This window comes from Anser anser (genome assembly GCF_964211835.1).
Source record: "Anser anser genome assembly, chromosome: 11".
NCBI classification, from domain to species: domain Eukaryota; kingdom Metazoa; phylum Chordata; class Aves; order Anseriformes; family Anatidae; genus Anser; species Anser anser.
The window spans coordinates 2,605,328-2,626,167 of record NC_139732.1 but is presented as its reverse complement, the minus strand read 5'-3'; the positions used below and the strand labels follow the sequence as shown (position 1 = coordinate 2,626,167).

General features: G+C 36.2%; 1 protein-coding gene across 5 annotated transcripts in view; it reads right to left on the bottom strand.

Annotated features, from left to right (window-relative positions):
- Window positions 1-20,840, bottom strand: part of ANKRD27 (ankyrin repeat domain 27) — a gene marked incomplete at its 5' end in the record, with an annotated part of 55,268 nt that overhangs the window by 11,141 nt on the left and 23,287 nt on the right. For all 5 annotated transcript variants that reach the window (XR_014571277.1, XM_083795001.1, XM_083795002.1 and 2 more), the window contains 18 exons: window positions 1,352-1,396; window positions 5,527-5,646; window positions 5,741-5,800; window positions 6,112-6,309; window positions 6,691-6,783; window positions 7,570-7,685; window positions 8,464-8,546; window positions 8,967-9,094; window positions 9,872-9,964; window positions 15,377-15,509; window positions 16,364-16,442; window positions 17,317-17,438; window positions 17,794-17,870; window positions 17,945-18,010; window positions 18,098-18,151; window positions 18,246-18,305; window positions 18,624-18,778; window positions 20,294-20,450. Coding sequence is in view for 4 of the 5 variants with exons in the window: in XM_083795001.1 (XP_083651127.1) it covers window positions 1,352-1,396; window positions 5,527-5,646; window positions 5,741-5,800; window positions 6,112-6,309; window positions 6,691-6,783; window positions 7,570-7,685; window positions 8,464-8,546; window positions 8,967-9,094; window positions 9,872-9,964; window positions 15,377-15,509; window positions 16,364-16,442; window positions 17,317-17,438; window positions 17,794-17,870; window positions 17,945-18,010; window positions 18,098-18,151; window positions 18,246-18,305; window positions 18,624-18,778; window positions 20,294-20,450 (1,839 nt within the window). The remainder of the gene's footprint in view (window positions 1-1,351; window positions 1,397-5,526; window positions 5,647-5,740; window positions 5,801-6,111; window positions 6,310-6,690; window positions 6,784-7,569; window positions 7,686-8,463; window positions 8,547-8,966; window positions 9,095-9,871; window positions 9,965-15,376; window positions 15,510-16,363; window positions 16,443-17,316; window positions 17,439-17,793; window positions 17,871-17,944; window positions 18,011-18,097; window positions 18,152-18,245; window positions 18,306-18,623; window positions 18,779-20,293; window positions 20,451-20,840) is intronic.

Genomic DNA, 20,840 nt, shown 5'->3' with positions numbered 1-20,840 from the left:
CTGGTACTCTCATTATCCAAATGCACATCTCTCAATATTCTGATACCGGAGTCTCACCAAAAATCTGAACATGCTAATCCCATGCATTATCTCTATGATAACAGTGAAATAGCCTTTTTTTTTTTCATTTGTGGTAAAAACATTGAACGTACATACACTGAAGTATCTCAGGAAATCATTCATAATCTCGTTTTGCCAGTTAACTTTATCATCTAACATCTCCTTTACATTTCAGAATAACACACTTTCTAGAATATATAGCAGAGCTAAATTGTACCATGTGCCAGACTTTTAGCTGTTCCACAGGAGTTCTTTTATAGAGAAGACTTTTCTTTTTCTTTTTTTTTTTTTTTTTTTTGCCACAGTGTACTGCTGACCACCAAATCCAATCATTATGAATGAAAGACCAAAAATTGATGTTAAGCAGTATTGACTACTACTACACAATACTAACTTTTAGGGTCATATAAAGCTTTCTTACAAGCAACATACAATGGGCTAAGGCAATTCTTAACAATCTCCACCCACAATGGATCTATAATCATCTACCAATTCAGCAGCCACTAAACATATAAAATGTATAGCTTGAGAACCTCCCCCCCAAAAACTGCTACAGAACTCTGAAACACATTTTGAGAATAAAGCTTAACATATTCTAGGTAGATCCTCCCTCCATGCTGTCCTCATATACTTTTTTCCCCACTAAAGACACAGAAAATTTATCAAAGCAAGCTAAATTTTATATTCAAAATGCAGAATTGTTTGTCATTAGGTCAGCTAATTAAGATTAACAACATTATCTCCAATCTAAAGTATAAGTGCTTTTGAAGTTTGCAGGTGCTATGATGATGACACAGGTTATTTTCTTTGGCTTCCTGAACAATCACAGCATATTTTTTTATTTTATTTTATTAATCTTCCAGTTGCATAGCACTTTTTTTAATGCCTCCTCTTTGTAAAGCTCAACTGGCTGTCACAGTGGAAATCTACAACAGCGCTAAAGACCCTTCTGATGCTTCTGTTCCTATGGAGACAGACCTCAGCCATCAGAAGAAGATAATTTTTAAATAACCCTTTTTTTAATAGATATGCAAGCCGTAAACATGCCATCCAGTTGGACAGTCCTCATTACAATGAACAGTTTTACATGAACTTGAGTAATATGGAAAGTACTGTAGTTAAAATGACTTGGGGATATGGAGTGAAAATTCTTGGTAGAAAATGAGCTCTACATGACTGTTTGTGAAGGAAGATACTTAGCAAAGCATTCTTCATTTAGTATTATTTACAAATAGCTTCCTCAATTTGAATGACTTAAATGTGAATATTCAACAGCCATTCTAAGACTCACCATTTCCAGATCTCCATCAGCAACTGCTCTGAGGAGTTTTTCCACCTATGTATGAAGAAAACAATTTATTTGCTTTGTTAATATTAAGCTGTACATGGAAAATCCTGTGTCCTTTATTAACCCTCTAAGCTCACGTAGTAGGATTAGTGCTGGCCCATTTCATATTTGTTAATAAAATTTTAAAGAAAAAAAAACTTCTTCCTTTATGAAATACAAAAGCTGTGAATATGCAGCCATTTGATGATCTCTGACTTGCTCAGTTAAACAGCATTTACCTAAACAAAAGACATGTAAGCTAATACACATTATTATTCTGCTTCAGCAGGAACCGACCATACATTTCTGTTGTGAACCTAACACTATAAAAAAATCTACTCAGGACAAACTCCTATGCTGATGAACACTACTACTGACTTGGCTCTTGCTGAGCTACTATATGCTACCAAAAGCACGAAGGATGGCAAGTTGTTTTATTTTACTAGACAACAAAGAACAGTTTATGATCGATAAGATGCTTTCCAATTGCCCACTTCACATCTGCAGATTATTGGTTTATTCCTATATTAAAAACAAGCATTTATAAACGTAGCTTGATTGTAAGGAATACATTTGTTTTCTTACTTAAAATGTTTGATATTTAAATATCAAAGGGTATGCTAGGTTAGCACCAGCAAAAGCCAAACCTCTTCAACTCAAGACAGTTTTCCCAGGGGAGCAACAAGTCCAATTGAATAAAAACATTCAGGCCAGCTAACGTCTGAGCACACCTGCTTTGTGTAGGTATTCTTCTGCTTAGAGTTCTGCATGGAAGAAAGGGGCAAGTGGGCAGAGGGAACAAGGTGGTGCATCCCTGCAAAAGAGATGGTAATTGCTCTGCAGTGCACTGATGCCACTCCATTGATCCCTCCCTATTGCTCATGAAAGCAGGAGAATGAGATGTACTTGTCTCCGCACCTCTCCGATCCTCTACCTTCACATTAAAGAGTTGGGATCTGATCTGATACGAATGGCACAGTTGCCAGTGAAAGGTCATGGAGACTCCATTAACATTATCACTAGGCAACTTGTTTGGCATCTGCAGATTGTTGAAGAATCATTCAATAAGCTTTGGGAAAGACTGATTCATCATTATAGCAAATTATTCTAGTACTGTGCCATTATCACCAAAGATGCTGCTGTGTGAGCAAAGTTGTTTCAATATTAAGAAACACCATGCAAGCTGAAGATGTCATGGAGCTAGTCACACTTCTGTCTTTCTCTGGAAATGACTACTTTGTTCATTACAGCTGCATCTCAACATGCTTGTATCAAGTGTTCTGTATACTGTACAGAAAGATATAATTGAGAGCAATAAAATATTTTTACCTCCCACTGTTCCAGAAAGCATGCTACTATTCTTGGAGCAGTCCTTTTAGACAGCACATGTGACAGTATCACTCAGAGGAGGCATTATTATTCATAGAATAGAAATAAATGGACACACCTTGAGAGTTCATAGCTCTACTTATGTTACTAATTGCAACTTGTACATCAGTAACATTGAGCTTGTGTTTCACCATTACAGCACTTCAAGTAGTCTTCACTTTCCTGGAAGGGTGGGGAGGAAGGGAATTGCTTATTTTTAACTAAGTTGAACGTAGTCCACTTTAGTACAAACTAGTTGTTATTCTCATTATAACTCTAGCATATTCTGTGAATCAGAAATATTTATCAGACAGCTGATAGCAAAAAAAATACTGTTTTTAACTTTTTGAAAGGCACGAATGGACAAATTATTTATGATAAACTCTACATTTTGTGTAGAAACTATCAGCTTCTTTCTACAGCATTTCTGTAAAGAATTATGTCATTTATTGCTTTAATGTCAGGTTACAAATACCAACGATATTAAATATATTTAATAATGTTACATTTGGATAAACAGAATGGTTAGGTAGGCCCAGACATAGCTAACAGATGCAGAGCAGCCAACTCTGCAAGAACAGAAAGTGACTTTTAAGGAAACTTAAGAATCTTTCTGCAACCATGCAGAGTAGAAAGGGGATCTCAGAGGATCTAAATCTGAGCCAGTCATCTAAACTGCCTCTCTGGTAACAACAAAATAGAAGGCAGTCACAAACAACACCTGAGTCCAACTCAGCTCAAACAAACATCTAAGGTGTCTGAGATGAATTGCTCTCTGGAGGTACTAATTTCTCTCTACCGATTAAGGAGGAAAATAGGTGACTAAACGACTGTCTGTCAGGCATCTGAAAGTAGTTAAGCTGTATCCCAGCCTCTGCACATGTACACCTAAAACGGACAATATGTACTACAGAGATCTGTACTTCCCACAGATTTCCCTTGACACGGCTCCCTAATCATATAGAATAATGTCACCAGAGAATGTAAAGTTTTTCACAATTTTCAGGGGTCAGTGTTATCACACAGAAGATGCCTAAGACCCACAAGTTCCCCTAATTTATTTCCAGAAATAACAACTTCCTTGTTCTAAAAACTATCTCAGGCCCTAGCAGTGGAGAAACGTACAACATCTGTTATGCAGCTTATAGATGATTTATTATGAGTACTTTGGGTAAAATGTCTGCTACTTGCATTTCTCCATCTTTCCAGCTTGCTTTCTCCCTCCTGTGGAAGAATAGAACTCTCCTTTAAATATAAAAATAGATTAAACAGAAAGCCAGGTGATGATATCTACTGTAATTCACTTGCATACTCAGTTTTCCTGTTGCTGAACAGAATTTATGCTGAGAATTACTAGTTCCGACAAGAGGAAGTTCCAAATTTACATGCTTAGTTCTTTTACTCTCTGTTGTAAACAAGCCACATACAAGACAAGACGTATGCCATGACTGACTCATTGAAGCAAAGAGTTTAATTCATGCGCAGTATTGATTAATAAAGATTTCACTGCATTCCTTTAATTCATTATCTAAGCCTTGAAATCTGGAAAACCAACCTTACCAATTTCCTATACTTCCAGTGGCATTCCCTTTATGGAGATCTCTCAGGATTAGGTTGGTGTCTCTTTGCTTAGTAAGAGTAACAGCAGTGAGCCCATGTGAAACTTGGCAAACAGAAATGACCTAAAGCTGGATTACAGGAGGAGGTCATTAACCTCAAGAATATAAGGTGTAAACTGCTTGTAATCTTTTTCCCTGGCTTAAACTACAGTCTTAGCTCTCAGGAGTGATAAGTTTGTTCCCTCAAGGAAAAGCAAATCCTCGACCTAGTAAGTGTATATTAGACCTTATTTACAGAGCTTGACTCTGCACAAACAGGGAGGTACACTCCTACATTAAGGCTCTCAGAGTAAATGACACTGAAGCATGAATTAATATTGTCCAATCAAACTTTACATCTTTGAGTTTCTTGAAGATTTTTAGAAAACAGGAACTTTTGAAAAGAAAAAAACATTTCAACAGAAGGAAGAATTTCAATAAAGAAATTATATGGAAAGAAACAAAAATACTGAGAAGGTCATTTTGGAAAAAAATGGACCAGGAAGATCAAGAAAAAATAAACAGAAAAATATCAGGAGTGATGATATGACAATCTTGGGAAGACATAAATGGAAAGTATGGATTTGAGATCCCACACAAGAAAAAGCCAAGACAGAAAACTCAGAGAAGAAATCTTGGTTGGTACAAACAAAGCAAAACCAGTAAAAACATATGAAATATATTCAGTAGACAGTCTGTACTTCTTCACACTTCACAAAATTGATATCCTATGCCTATTTTAAAAACTTGTCCTAACATTCCAGTTTGATACATTGCTTGCCAGTATGCTTGTATTAGTTTGTTTTCTCTGAGAGATTCTGTAACCTAACAATAGCATTTAATTCTTGGTCAAGACAGCAAGGTCCTTGGGACTACTGACTGCCGTTATAATTATTTTAAAACTCAACAAAATCTCAAATTATGTCATTAACTGTGGTAAATTTGAACAACTACTCCAAACGAGCTTTCAATTTTTCCCCAGAAATATACAGCAGAGCAGTTGATAAGATAGAAAAATAAGTGTTGAGATACTAAGGTGAGAAGCACCTTAGGACAGCAGCTTCTCATTTTCCAAGCCTAAGAAAAGGCTACTTTCTGAAGAACCAGTTTAAAACAGAGTTGCAAAGTATCACTCTCCCAGCTTCCTTCACTTTGCTTATACCTCAGTCTTACCTCTTTATAACTGTTTTTTATTTCTTCTTGTCTTGTATCAATTGATGCTGATGACAAGCTTGAGACAGATGATCCTCTGCTGAAAGTTTCCACAGAGTGCTGAGGAGACCTAAGTGGTGACTTCAAGTTGGCAAAAAAGCAAACAGAGAAACTTACATTATCAGATTAAGCATGTTAAACACAAACAAGTTTAGCAACTTGTACTGGTTGTTACCTCAGAAGCACTCTGTCCCCTTTCAAACGTAAGATAGTTTAATTCCATCAGTGACAAAATCTGCATAAAAATATTAATAAAGAAAACCAATGTAACTCCACTGATGGAAACACAAATTAGCTGACAACCTAATACTAGTAACAGATTATCACCGAGCAAATTGAAAGTACCAGTTTACAATTTTATGGTCTGTACTATAGAGAGACTGCATTCATGCTATTAGATTTAAAATATGACCCTTCTTCCTCAAAGGCAAGCATACATTTCTACTTTATTCATACTAGACCACAAAAACCTGTTAACAGGTAAGCATCTACATGCCTGTGGAATTGCATCAGAAAGAACTCAAGCTGGAAGATAAACAGGAGTACCTTGGAATTTAATGCACACTGTAGGGACGTCTCTTTCATCCGGTTTTGAATATCTGGATTTGCCCCATTTTGCAAAAGCACTTCTATGATCCCTTGATAACCCCAACGAGCAGCTATATGGAGAGGAGTATCTCCCTTTTCATTGCCAGTATCTAATCTACAGGAACGAACATCATAGTAGACTAAAGCTTTGACACACTGGAAAAAAAAGGAAAGCCATCAATAAAATATAGTACCATCCCTCAATTCATGTAACATGGGCAATCCTAAACAGGTTGTTTTCACAGCTACTCATATAATCCTTTGCCTAAAAGGCAAGCTTTTATGGTTCAGTGCCATTAACGAAAAAGTTAAAATCAAATAACTAAATTTGCACAATAATACTATCTTTAATGTGAATGCGTAATAAAAATTGCTATGAACTACTGAATAAAGTCCTAATTTACAGCATTAAATAGCTACCCTCCGAATTTCTTTCATTTACTTTTTCAAACATGCAAGTTTAGTGCAAACTGGCATCACAGTTTAATTCCATTCCATTAGGATGTCCATTTAGTTTGTCACAAAACAATTACTTACATCCTCATGACCATAAGTGCAGGCTAAATGAAGCGGAGTATTTCCATTATTGTCTTGAACGTCAGTACTTGCCTTGTAATGCAATAAGAGAAGCTTAGGAGAAAAATGAAAAATAGACATTTAAGTAACTAAAAAATTAATGGACAAACAATTGCTACTCTGTATATTCCTTTAGGTTTCTAGCATGATGAAGCACTTCATGAAAAACTGTCTAGGTCTCTCCTGCTTCAAATAGTAATACAGTCCCTCTTGGCATTACTGCACTGTTTTTGCCCCACCCTGAGAACCAAATAAAAGCTGCTGCTTACATATTCAGAGTTGTCATTGAAAAAATGAATCACCTACTGCAGCGAACACTGCAACATATATGCTACATGCTAATTTACCCTATATATTAAGAGCCTACAGAAGTGAAGATAAATTAATTTAAGCAATAGTAATTCAAGGATCTTAGATATACAATGTTCAAGTACACAATAATTAACATACACAGTCTATCCTAAAAAGAATTTGAAGTCGTTTAATTAATCACAACGACTGCAGTGGCTCTTTTGCCTTAATCAAGAGCAGAAAGTTAACAGGCTCTCCATTTGTACTATGTACCAGAGGTTTGTATTAATAAAACAGATGAATTATCAGGCATACATACCTGCCAATTACTTGGTTATTATAAGTGGCAGAAAACCTTCTAATATAGGAAAAAATAAAATATGCAAATACAGACGCTGAGATTCTCAATTCTGACAACACATACAAATCTAAGTAAAACCTCAGAAGGCCTAAACGACAGTAACAGTAGAACAGCTTAGTAAGAGTCATACATTTATTATTTAGGTTAAGTATTTGATTTTATTTCTAACTAAGCCTTTTAGTACTTACTGTAACATTTTGATATCCCTTCTGACAGGCAAGGTGAAGCGGAGTTGAACCATGGTAATCTGTAGCATTGACAATGGCTCCTTTTGCGACTAGTAAATCCACTAATGATGTTTGCCCTTGAAAAACATACAGTCATTAAAAGAGAAAAGTAAACTTTGCAAAAGAATATTGCTATTTTTCATACTCAAACATAATATCCTGCATTTTGCATACTATGTTTCTACATACTATATATTTGCTTCCTACTTCCTTGGTATTTGTTTTTCCTGTTGCATAGTAAAGTCAGATCTCAAGGTCAATGCTCTATAAAAGAATCTCCAGCTAAAAGCAAATGACATTTGTATCTTATGAGTAAGAAAAGGATGTGAAATAAAGTCATGTCACACAAAGCATTCTCATGTTGGGATTCACGATAACAATAAAAGAAAGGAGGTAGTTAAAAAAAATCAAAAAGAAAGTTAATGTATCTTCTAATAAATATAACATCCATAGCATGGTGAACATTACAAGTCAGGAGATAGTACAGATCTCCCATGCATAGTCGGCTGCAGTACAAAGAAATTATTAATTTTTCAATCTGCCAGTTCTTTAAAAACGAGACTGTTTTCTGATGACACATTTTTACTTTTTTCACAACTGAAGGACTACTGTAGTAAACACTAAGGCAACAGTAAACAGTCAGCAAATGAACAATAATCTACTCTTACGAAACTGAGCTTAAAAGAAAATTCAGTTACCTCAGTGTAGGCCAAGATACCAGTTCCCATAGCTAATATGCAGAAAACAAGTTAATGCAAAATTCACTGTATAATGCAATGTTGGAAGTGATGCTAACATGAAGATAAAGATAATAAGGAGAAGAAGGTATTAATGAAGGAAAACAACAATACTCACCACAGATAGCAGCTATATGAAGTGGTGTGTATCCCCGGTCATCTCGGGAAAATGGGGTGATAATGGAAGGATCATTCAGTTTCCTGTAAAACGATTTAAAAGCAGCTCAGTTATCTATGCTGCAGGGGAATGAGGAGATGAAGAGATAAATTATTCTATACAGATCTTTACACACTGACAAATTGTTCTATACAGAGCTTTATAGTTGTTGAGAGTGTTTTTCTCCATGATGTGTAACTTAGGCTCAAGAGAAGAAACATTCCGCACTACACTCATCCAGAGACATATAGCCTCCATCACAAAATTTGCCTGGTTCCAGGGTATTCAGTACCCTCCCAATATTTCTTCTGCTTTTTCAAACCATATGAATGTATACTCTCTCTTATATTCTGAAGTGCTCCCAACATCCTCTGAAACTGAAAGCAGCATGATTTCTAAAGGAAATCTTAGATTAAGACTTGTACCTAGCTTTTTCTGTATTTGCAGAGATGAAAAGTGCTTACCCAGAAACTAGCTTCTCGCATTTGTCACAGTAACAAAGTGGATGACACATTTTTTGTATGGTGTCTTTGTCACTGTCACCTTGACTTAGTAATCGCTCCACTTCCTCCTGATTACCTGAAGCAATATGCTACAAAATGCCAAGGAAAGAGAGAGAATGAGGAACCGATATAAAAAGCGTTTAAAAAAAAAAAAAAAACAGAAAAAAAAAGTAATTTACTAAAGCACAAAACCAAAGGAACTGATTATTAAAGACATGTATTCAAGCATTAGAAAGCAGAAATTAACAATGTCACAGCACAAAACCCCTTAACAGGCATTCAGTATTAAAAAGAATGTTCTTGGCTTACTACGCTTTCTATAAAAAAAATTAAAACAATTCCCATTATTCTCTTTAGACTCAGTCACAAAATTGATCTCCCTGTGCAAAAAACATTTCTGTACAATTACTAAGTCTCTAGCCATAAGCTGCAAACACACATTATTAGAAGTTCTGCTTTATTTCCTTGTATAGGCAAAATTCCTTTAGAATGACAATATGAGATTAGCGCATAATATGAAGTAGCTGTCAGGTGACTGCATTTAAATTATTTTATCAACCTCTTTAATTTTAAGCACTGAAAGTAGTGAGAGACAAGCAGCTATATGTGCTTTAATGGGCTGATCAACACCAACAGCAGTAGCATTTCATCCTCATCTGAGTCCAAATTTCTTAGGCACTGAAATCCATAAAACTGTTTTAACTTGGTAATGTTTTGGCACAGAAACACAAATACACTTTTAACAGCTACTAACATATATTTTGTAGTACTAACATAATTAACACTGCATTAGATTTCAGAAAATCAGAAAGGATGGTATACAAACATGAAATAAATAGTACATACATAATGCCACCATTGTTTACCTTAAATAAGCAATCTATCGGAGTAGCAGACATCTGGGACAACAAGTTCATCCTTTGTCTTAAAAGCAGCTTGTCACACAGTCTGTCAGATTCCTGAAGGTAAAATATATAGATCGATTATCCATATACTCACAAGTGAAAATGAAGTAGCTTAACAACATTATTAGTTAAAAAAAAAAATACATCATCCATTAACCACTTTTTAACTATTAGTCAGTTTCACATTTAGGATTCTATTTCTAAGGCTTAAAGGACTGCACAACTGCTGTCCAAAGAAAAAATAAGTGGATGTTCACTAGAATATTCCTTTACTGTAGTTCTCCATGAGCTAACTAGGCAACTAGAAAAGACAAGGGCAACAAGAACTGTTGCCTTTTTTTAAGACCTGTAGAGAAGCTTTCTCATGAACACAAATAAGGATTCTTCACTCTGGAAAAGATTTGACTGTGCAACAGTAGTCTATAAAATCACAGAAAGTCTGAAGAAAACAAAGAAAGAATGATTATTCACTGTTCCTCAAAAAACTGTGACACCCAACAAAATCATCATATTAGGTTTGGGAAGGGAGCAGAAAGAAGCAAGAGAGGAGAAAATGTTCTCTTGCTGTGGAACTCACTGACATGGGTGCTGCCAATGTCAAAAATATAAATAGAGTCAAAAAGCCATTTGACAAATTCACGTAAGGCACGCCTACTGGTGGCCACTAAACGGGATGACCCAGTTGTAACTCTAACTCAAAGACACTCATGAACTCTCTGCTGGGTACTGGAAAATAAAAGGTTACGCCACGTGAAGTATTACTCTGCACCAGACTCACTTGTATTGAGTTTCCTACCAGTTTCTTGAAAAGAGCAGATTCATCTAAGCAGACATGTAGCTCAACCCCCACAATGGCAGCTCCTATTTTCTGAGAAATCTGAAGATATACTTTAGAAGAATATATACGCTTCCAAAAACAGGAGAAAATTCTCAAGTAATATTTTGAAATGGCAGCATTGAACATCACATGAAATAAAACCTTAATCCAAAGAAAACACTTTTCTTCACATAAAGTAGATGAAAACATTTACACGTAGTCATCATCCGAATATAACCAAAGAAATGACATTCATTGCCAACCACAGGCAGCGGTTGACCACAATCAACTAAACCCCTAAAAATGGCAAGACTCCCAGCATCCACCAAACTGAAGATCACTGCAGTTAAGATGAACACACAATTATCAGATCAACTTTGACAGTTTAAGATCTATGCTGTGGTTTCTACAGTAAATACCAGATATAAATAATGTCTGACTTAGCTCTTAACGTGAGTAGGAAGTCAGCATGAACTTTCAGAAACTACTGAACTGCAACTAAACAAGGTCACTTGAACACCAAAAATTAAGTTAGGATTTTCTAGAAATTTCATCAAGGAATTTCAAAAATCAGCACAGATGTCTCTTGTAAAACTGTCCAAAAAGCCCTCCGTTGTTAGAGCCAATAACATTGTTAGAAATGTGTTTGTGAGGTCTACAGAGATAATAGCTGAGATCTGTACTTCATGGTAAGTTGTCTATGGTAAATTGTCTATAAACAGAATCTCTTTAAGTACTTTAAATATACATATAGATTTTATAATAGAAAATTATCCAAGATCACAGTAGAAACTGAGCAGCTACAATCAGAATAATATAGATCTGTTCCCTATCACAACATTAAAATCTCTTTCATAAAGGTCTCTTTGTAAATTCACTAGTCAAGTCAGTTTGTACATTCCTAACACATCTACACAGCCATGTGGTTGTATGTTTATAAGCTCTCCCTCCCTTATAATATAATTGAACTGACAGTTTTTAAAGCATAAACTATTTGGGTAGGCATGCTATATTGGGCTATTTATGCTAAGGTAAGAAACACTTTTTTCCTTGTACTGAAGGGTGAAAAAACATTAGCACAGACTTCACCTTATTATGAAGAATAAGCTGTTGGCTGATCTGAAATTATTTTTACTGGTTTTGTGTTTAGATGCATGAAAGTGATGATCTTCACTGATTTTTCAAACCTAAGTACTTCAGCAAAAGATATCTACGTGTTGTCTTTCCAGAATTACAAGGCATGTAAATGGCGATCTCCTTACATAGATTCTTCAGTGTGATCAGGAATAAATGATCAAAAGATCAAAAACTTTTATTAACTAGAAAAAATGTTAAAGCTTTACTACAGATGTCAGTTTCTGAAAACTCTCATCAGAGCTTCATGAGCTGCTCCCATGTTTTGCATTTTTCCCCCTCAGAATCCAAATAACCAATAAAACTTAGCGTACTTTTAATATTGTCCCTTCCACAGCGTGTGAAAATTCAAAGGGCAATTTAAGACAGCAATCCTTACACAGAGAGAAGACCTTTATTTTATTATATGAATCAGAAAAAAGTCCATCTCAGGTGAAACCCTGTGTTTTAAAAATAGTAAGAAAGTGGGAAAAAAAGAAATGGCAGAAGAATTAGATATTGGTCGAAATATCAAGCAAAATAAGGCCTTCAAAGACAAAATTGCTTGTAACAGCTTTACTTCAACTCCAGGAGTTACATAAAGTTTTGCTTAGAATGGTACTTTTTCTGGTATGACAGATTTATTTTAAATCTGTATCACCTAGATTTAAAATCTGATCCCCTGGATTTGGATATACAACCAAATATTAATGAGCTTTTTATCTAACGCTATTTTCTATACATAGAAAAAAGATATGTACCTATAAGGGTATATCTACAAATAGACCTAATCCAAGACGATTTCCATAGATAATTCAGGACTTGCAAAAAGGATCTCCCAGGATCTCCCACTCTTCATCCCAAAAACTTTATTATCCTCAGCTTCCTTAGTCTTCCTTTCCTGATCTCTCCTACGTGCACTTCTTCAGTTCCAACTTCATGGTCACCTACAGCTTTTTCTATGCAAAAGTCTAAATACTACTGATTTTCTAGTGTATGGCTCTTACCAGCTCCCTGCCTCAACCTTCTGAGCTAGGTCTTGCTACATACTAGCTGTGCATAGAAATTTAACAAGGATCCAATACTCATTAACTGGAATCCCACTAAATAAATTTGACAAGCACCAGAAAATAATATGGAGTTCTCTTGTGCCATCAGTTCCATACTTCTCTCCTCCTCTTGAACCCCACCCAAAATGTCTCTCCAAGACTCACATCATCTTGGGTGAAGGAATTCGGCAGGTTTCCAAGTGCTTACTGACATGAAGGTGATATGCCCATTATCCCACAAGGTACACTAGTTCCCTGCAGAGTTCTCCTTCTGTAATTAGCTTCATTAGGGACTGGAAAAAAAGCATTCATCAGCTGCCGGAAGCTCCATCTGAAGCCATCTATAAAATTAAATGTAGCCACATGAGGGGCTGTAATGAAGGCCAAGGGCACAGCAATGTTCCTGCTCAGATCCCACAACCCCTTTGAGCACAATCTGGAGACAGAAGCCATGGGACATCAACCTGACAACTGCTGCCCCTTGAAGGTCAAAGCAGCTTTTACTATAGGATAAAGGAAGTACGAAGTATCTCAACTAATAAGTCTCTGAAGTGACAGCAATTCCATCAGAAGTTCCTGCCATGTTCTCCCACCTCCTCACTCCCCTTCCTCACTTTCTGTCAAGGAGCTACCTGCTACCTAGTTTGTCTCCTCATTGCCTGCTACCTTCTTCTCCTTTTCCATTTACACCAGGGAAAAGGGTAGTGCAGCTCTTTTATTTTCATCTGTGTTAGAGAGCAAAGGGTCATTCATTTCCTTCTCTTCAGGGTTCTGCTGTTTTTCCATCTAATCTTCAAGTCACATTGACACCTGGGAACTCCCCTCCTTTACTCTGCCTTTCACATTGTTTGCTCCCTATACACTCACTGAAAGTAGAAAGCAGGAAACTAGCACTCCAAGCCTGTAGCTCTTCCAGCTGAGATATGGAAGGAAACATTGCACTAATATGCATTGTTCATAAGAGCAGGCAGACACTAATATAAGCAGTATGAGACTGCCCTTATGTCAATTGCACAGAGATATTTCATCTCTCATATTTCAAGACAAACACCTCCCAGAGAAATAAGTCCATTTTACTGGCAGCAGCATTTATCAAGAAGCTATAGTCAGAGGGCAACCCCAGTAAAAGAATGCTATCCTCAGCCATGTAAGGAAGGATAGGACCAGGCATTTCACAGGAAGTAGTTTATTTTCTCCAACTTGCTCACATTTTTGTGGAAGACAGTTCTACTTTGGCTTCAGTTCTCCATCCAGACCATCAGCATTGCTATTTGTACGTTGATTATTAATGACAGCCAAGCGACTGCAGGAAGCAAAGTTGACTGGCAGGTTGTTTTCCTTTTCAACCAACATTTTTATTTTTTTTTCTTAAACAGAATTAGATACAATACAAACAAGAAATACCACAGTCTCTTTACACACAAAATGAAAGTGCTTTTTTTTGTGTACAAAAACTCATGCATGACAAGTTCATGGAAAGATCCCAGAAAAGAACAAAACCAAAACCAGCAAATGAATAAAATGACAGGTAAGTGTTTTTTCTTTAAAGATTGTGCCCCATGTTGTCCCATCCCAAGCACTGCACACTGAGCCAGTGCCAGCCCCTGCTTTACAGTTGGGCAGACTGAGACATATTGAATTCATTCCAATTCTGAGTTCACTCCTTTTGATTTCCACATCAGATCACAAAAATCTAGTTTTGCAATAGTAGATTTTTTTTTTTTATGAGGAATAGTTAAGACTGGATTCTTTTAATAAATAAGCTAAAAAGTTTTAAGATTACAAAAGTTTCTAAAGTCACATCAGTATCATCCTTGATTGGCCTGCAGGGATTTGACCTGATTAACAGAAGGTCTAGCTGCACAGCAGCAAATAACTTACACATCCACAAGCTTCCTAACCCTGCTAGGTTAGAAACACTAAGAGCCAAACTTGACCTTCAAGCACCACCTAATATCATATAGTCCTGCACTCCCATTAAACTATCAACTTGGTGCAGAGTCATCTACACTGCAAACACTCGGTATTTAAACACTATGAAGATTTACTGATTTTACATTACACTGCAATCTCCATTCTGCTAGCCAGGTTTTATAAAATTAACAAAAGTGTGTGTAAGCTTGAGCTATGCCTACTCTGACATACTGCATTGCTTTCACAACCACAGGAGGTATTAAAAGCTTATTGAAAATTCAGCTGTTGAAAATAGATCTGTCATTTTTTCTGATCATATGAAGAGGCAAACTTAACATTTAACTACTTCCTCTAGGAGTGTACAGCAAACAAGTGTTGCTACAGCACTAGGACTCCATTCTAATATTTTAGCTTCTGCTTCAGGTACAGTTGCCTCCTAACCAATTCCTTAAAGTAGGGAAAAAAAGGAGCTTATATTAGCTGTTTGCTTCTTCTGACCAATTTACCCCTACAGTGTTACAGTCCAACAAGTTTATCAAAATCACATTTAACAGACTTTTAAGAGTAGCTTACTGTTGATCTGTCAGAGAGGTTGCCTTGTCGTATATATTCTATTGCAGCCTCAATTGAGGTTAGACAGTATCCCAATTCATCCTTCACTGAACTGCAAAGCCTGAAGTTCTTGATGTAACTCAAGTTGGCCATCCTGAAATAAAAAGTTAAAGCCACTAAAGAAGATGTCACTATAGCAAGATGTGCTTTAATACAGCAACTCATCTTAGGCAGTCCAGGCATGCAGTAAATGCGGGTTATGAAAAAGCTTCTAAAGAAATTGTTAGGCTAGCAAAATCATAGCTGTTTTGAGCTTTGTGAATGGATCAGAACACTACTTCTTTTAACTGTCCGATAAAAATTTAAGAATTGGATATAAAGAACATGAAGGACGGGATAAGGACAGTGGTAAGAAAGCACATCGTAAGTTTCAAGCATGTTACTGTTTCGAGCATCATAAGCACCAGTGTAAATTAATATCTACATATTAATGAAAAAATGCTAATATCTGAGATATTGGATACACCAACACAACAACTCAGTTCAGGTACAGATGAAAGGTTTAGATACATTTTTCCTGGCAGTGGTGTGAGATAAATAGAAGGGCATGAACTAGAAGCAAGCAATTAAGCATTCAAACTATTTCTCTACACAAAGTGCATCGAGCACATAGAAACTGCATAAAGGTTATAGTTCCATCATAGATGAAGTCTATATGGGACACGCAGATCCAGCAAATGGAAGATCCCCCCATTAAAATTGTTTTCTAGACTGGGAATCAAAACATACAGCACTTCCTGATAGCACTTCCAGAATTCCTGATAGGCCCTTAATTCTGTTACATTTAACACATCTTTGCTGTTTGTCCTACTAAAAATAGCTTATTGCATTACAGAAGCCCCTCTTACACTTTGGGTAGGTTGTTACTAAATATCCAGAAACATTTGCCCCTACAGCACCGTTATGTAAAATACAATTGAGCTATGTATAGCCGAAGAAGTTACATACCAGTTTGGGATTTCTGTTTTTACAAGTAAATAAAGCAAAACAGAGAGAAGATCATCTGCACACACAGCTTCCATGTTAACTAGAAGAAAGAAATTACATATATTAGTCATGCCTCTTAAGATTAAGGATCAGCTCTCTTAGTAGACAGTGTATTAAGTAACCAAAGCAGCCTTTCAAAAGTATGTTCTCAATGTCCCTTCAAAATAGGCTGCCAGGAGCCAAAAAATAAATACAGTTGCAGTATTTGATTAGCATTCCCTCCTTTCTACACAGGAGGAGACAAAGCACTAGCTCAAAACTTCTTGATGGCAAATGCTACCCTTTAAGTTGACATGCTTTTCCATATCCCAAGAGTCTTCCTGAAGAAAGGAAAGGATGCTGCGAAGGAAGCACTAGTTTAGGATACTGCTCCATTTACCTAGTAGGTATTATCTTCTCTTTCCAGGCTTGATAAAATAAGTATCAGATTAGGAGGTCCATCACAGAAAGGCAAGCCTATCACAGAATGATTTCTGTGAATTCAGTGGCACTTTGAATACAACAGATGGAAAGCCTGTCTGACCACCCCCTCAATAGTGCACATTGCAGAAGATGCATCTCAACAGTATTGATTTCAAGATTATCACAGAGCACAGACAAGAAACACTGAGGATTGCTGCCAGATCATTAAAATGGATCACCCTCATTTCTTCTACATGAGAAAGCGTCCTAACACGTACAAACTTCTCAGATGCTCTAGCCAAAACACACACCTAACCAAGTACCCCATCTCACATCATGGGGAAGCATCTATCTCACATCCATTCTGCTTTTTTGAACACCTGCAAAATAGACCCCAATCTCACTGCTAGCCCACAAGACTAATTCAAACAGCTGTTTACATACCAAAGTGCTTTGTGCATAATGGCTAAGAAAAATAAAGCTTAAAATCAATTAATTCACTATTTACTGACCTCTTTGGCTAGGGGACTGCATAATAATTTGCACCACTTTTCGTAGGCAAAGTAGCTTCTGTTGAGGGGAAGTACATTTGTTCAGCTGACCCAGTTCTCGTTTTGCGCGTGGTATATTAAAACTATGAAATAATTTGAAATAAATTGTTAGCATACATCACGGCTCCTGTGCAGGATGTCCAAAACCAAAGTTTGAACGTATTCAGAGCTGAAATGAAAAATGGCATAAAAAAATTTCCATCCCCACTCCAAGTACATTTGCACTTCTGCACCCTGTAGAGTGAACCTTAGGCACAAGAACACAAAAGAAAAGGAGATAAAGATCAGCACAACAGCTGCCCTAACATAACACTTGCAAAGCTTTATTTTTCTATTTCAAATGAATAGAAAAATAAGTCTGCTATTGTCTGAAGGATTACCAGACCCATTTAAGATAGGATCTCAGTGACTGCTCAAAAATCTACACTCATCTCTCACCTGAACTCAGACTTTACTCCAATGTCTTTTTGATGGAGGTCTTGAAGGCTCCTCGTGATTTTGTTGAAAGCAGCATCCTAATCAATAGAAAAACAACAGGTTTTTAAAATGCATTGAACTAATGTAACTAATCTTTAGCAAAGAAACTCACCTCACTTGCCTCAATAGTCCCCACATATTTAAAGACTAGATCATAAATAGCATGGTGGATATACATCTGTGGGGAAAGAAACACAGTAGTTTAAGCATAAAAGGAACAGTTAAAATAGTTTGCCAATTATTTTCCTTAATTTCAAAAGCTTACTTCAACTGCTTGTTTAATCATATTCATCTGCTCTTCTTGCTTTGCAAGCATCTTCTAAAAAAAGAAAGAAAAGCCAAAAAAACAGCAGAAGTTAGGCAGTTTATTGCTTAAGTAACACCATGTACTGTGCATTAAATGAAGTATTTACCAAGTGTGAATCTCTCAAAAGATGCTGGAGACATTTGGTATAAAGCGCATTGACAGAATCCTGAAGAGGAAAAAAATAAAAGGTTTTTAGATTTGGGCTAATCTGGCTCGAAGCAACAGAGCATAAGCAAGCAAAGAAAGGAAATTTCTCCTGCCTTAGAAGCATACAGTATCAACCACAGCAAGATAAGATTTTTAGCTAGAACAACTGCCTTAACCTGACAGTTAAGATGTTGTAATTCGCAATTACAAATTCTTTCTTCCTTCGCACCTTTCCCACAACTCTGGAAGATTGACACAAAATCTCAGGACAAAGATATCTAAAGCAGTGACAGGAATTATATTTAGTAAATTAAACATCAAGCAACAAGATACTGACTATGTAGTGGCGGAGATTTTTCCTTTCATGTTCTTTAAATGTTCGGTAGAAAGATCCTATGTATTTATCAAATCTCTCACAGTGCCTTCCCAAGAATTCTCTAACATCTTCAATATTTTTAAGAGAATAGGAATTTGATGAAGCTGTAGATTCACCTAAAACGAAACCCAAGAGTTAATTCATTGAATATGTAAGCATGGTAAAGTACTTTCTGTCCCTAGATACCTAGCCAACTTGTGTGCAATGAAACGTTAATTCAACTTAATATTCTTTTAACTGTGTTGCTTTTAACTAAGAGAACTTAATGCAATTAAATAACCACATTTAGAGCTGGCTCTTTTGCCTTTGACATCAAGCATTTGTTCGGAATAGCTAGAACTGATTTCGCATGCTTTTTTGCCATGTGGTAATTTATTGCCACATACACAACTCAACTTGCATTGCACAGGCCTGAAAGAAAAGCACATCAACGTATTGACTGAATACCCATGCAGGAAGTCAGTGTGCTCTAAGCAAGCTGTAAAAAAAACATTTTGGATTTTTACATAACCTGTTCTTTTCTGAAAAATTTTCTCTGAATGGGAGGGCAAAATTGCTCCATGTAAACATTAAACCAAATCCACTTTCCTTCTGAATAACACAGTCGGATCCCTCACTTCAAATTCATGTATTTTTTTAATGAAAATTTCTCTAGGTAAACCCTTCATTTGCAACCAAAGGCTAGCTAATAACAGGCTTAGCTCTCATTCATTTCAAATTACTTTAAAATTACAAGTTACCTCACTTCTGAAAGACCGCTATACAACTACAGTAAATAATAGCAAAAAAAAGGAACTCCACAAGAATATTTTTATACATGCATTAATATTTATAGTTTAAGTCTATATGTATTTTCTCTAGAATAACTTCCTTTCATACTTCCCTCACAGTACTGTTTTCACACTTGTCTGGCATCACTTCATTTTGTCATTATTTATTTCAAATGGACGTTATGTATTAAGACCAGATCCTTCTATTTCAGAAAAAGCATGTGTTTTAAGTAGCTTCAGTTACTTTTAATTAGCTAACACAGATTTCTAATAAAATTTCACAAGGAAACCCTGATACATTCAAAACTTTAATAACCTTGGAAATAGTGTTCCGGCCTCATCAAGAGGATTTTCAATGCTAGGCCAAAAAGTAACAGATTCAACAAAATGGGGAGACAACCACCAGATGCACTGCTTTGTAGCTATGCAATACAACATCTAAACACTGCAGTGACTGTGAAAATTTATTTCAATCCAGTCTTGTGCATCCACCTTACATCTGAAAACAGATATCATGTTTAAGAGATTAAATACTACTTTTAAGCAGTCAACACTAAACAGAGCACTGCTAAAAAAAATCAAGCTGGATCAGGTTTTCCACTTTTTTTTTTTAAACTGTGGAGACTGGGATATATAGACTGAACTATAGCAACTTAATGTCTTAACTTATAGCAACTTAATATGTTGCTTAACTACAGCAACTTAATATGTCTTTCCACCAACATACCAGCATCCACATCAGCATGTTAGTAAGTACTGGGAGTTTAACCAAGCCAGCATTTTTCAGAATGAAGAAAATGTATTAAACAAAGACACTAATTTATTCACCATGCAAACAAGACTTATCACTCCAATACATACCTGAGCTTTCTGTTTTTTCCAGTGGATGAGCTATGCACAAAATACTAAAGCTCTCTTCTTTTTCATTGTAAAATGTTTCTTCAAAAAGTACAGGGACTGAGAGATGGTGACTAAAACCAGTTCCTAAAACGATGAGGTTTCCTTGTATGAAGATCTCCTGAAACAAAAAAAAAAGATAGTGTAAAACTCCTTCAAAAAAAAACAAAACAATTACTGACTTCTGCATTGCATAGTTATATTTTCAAGGAAAGAAGAGAATCTTGCAAGACAAGAAAGCCACAGATTTGTGATTTTTTTTGTATCCTCATGCTGTGTAGACTGAAGCTGGAATTCCTTCAGCCTGCAACAGGTAGTTTAACCTTGCTTATACCCACTTTCCTTACAAGCTCACTATTACAAGAGGTTTCTGACATCCTACAAACTAAGTGACTATTTGCAGATTTTAAAGCACTTTTAGTAGAAAGGAAACCAAAAAACAACTTATATTTGAAGTCCAGAGCCCAGCTTCAGAAAAATACCATATATCTTGTCTACGTTTTTCATGCTC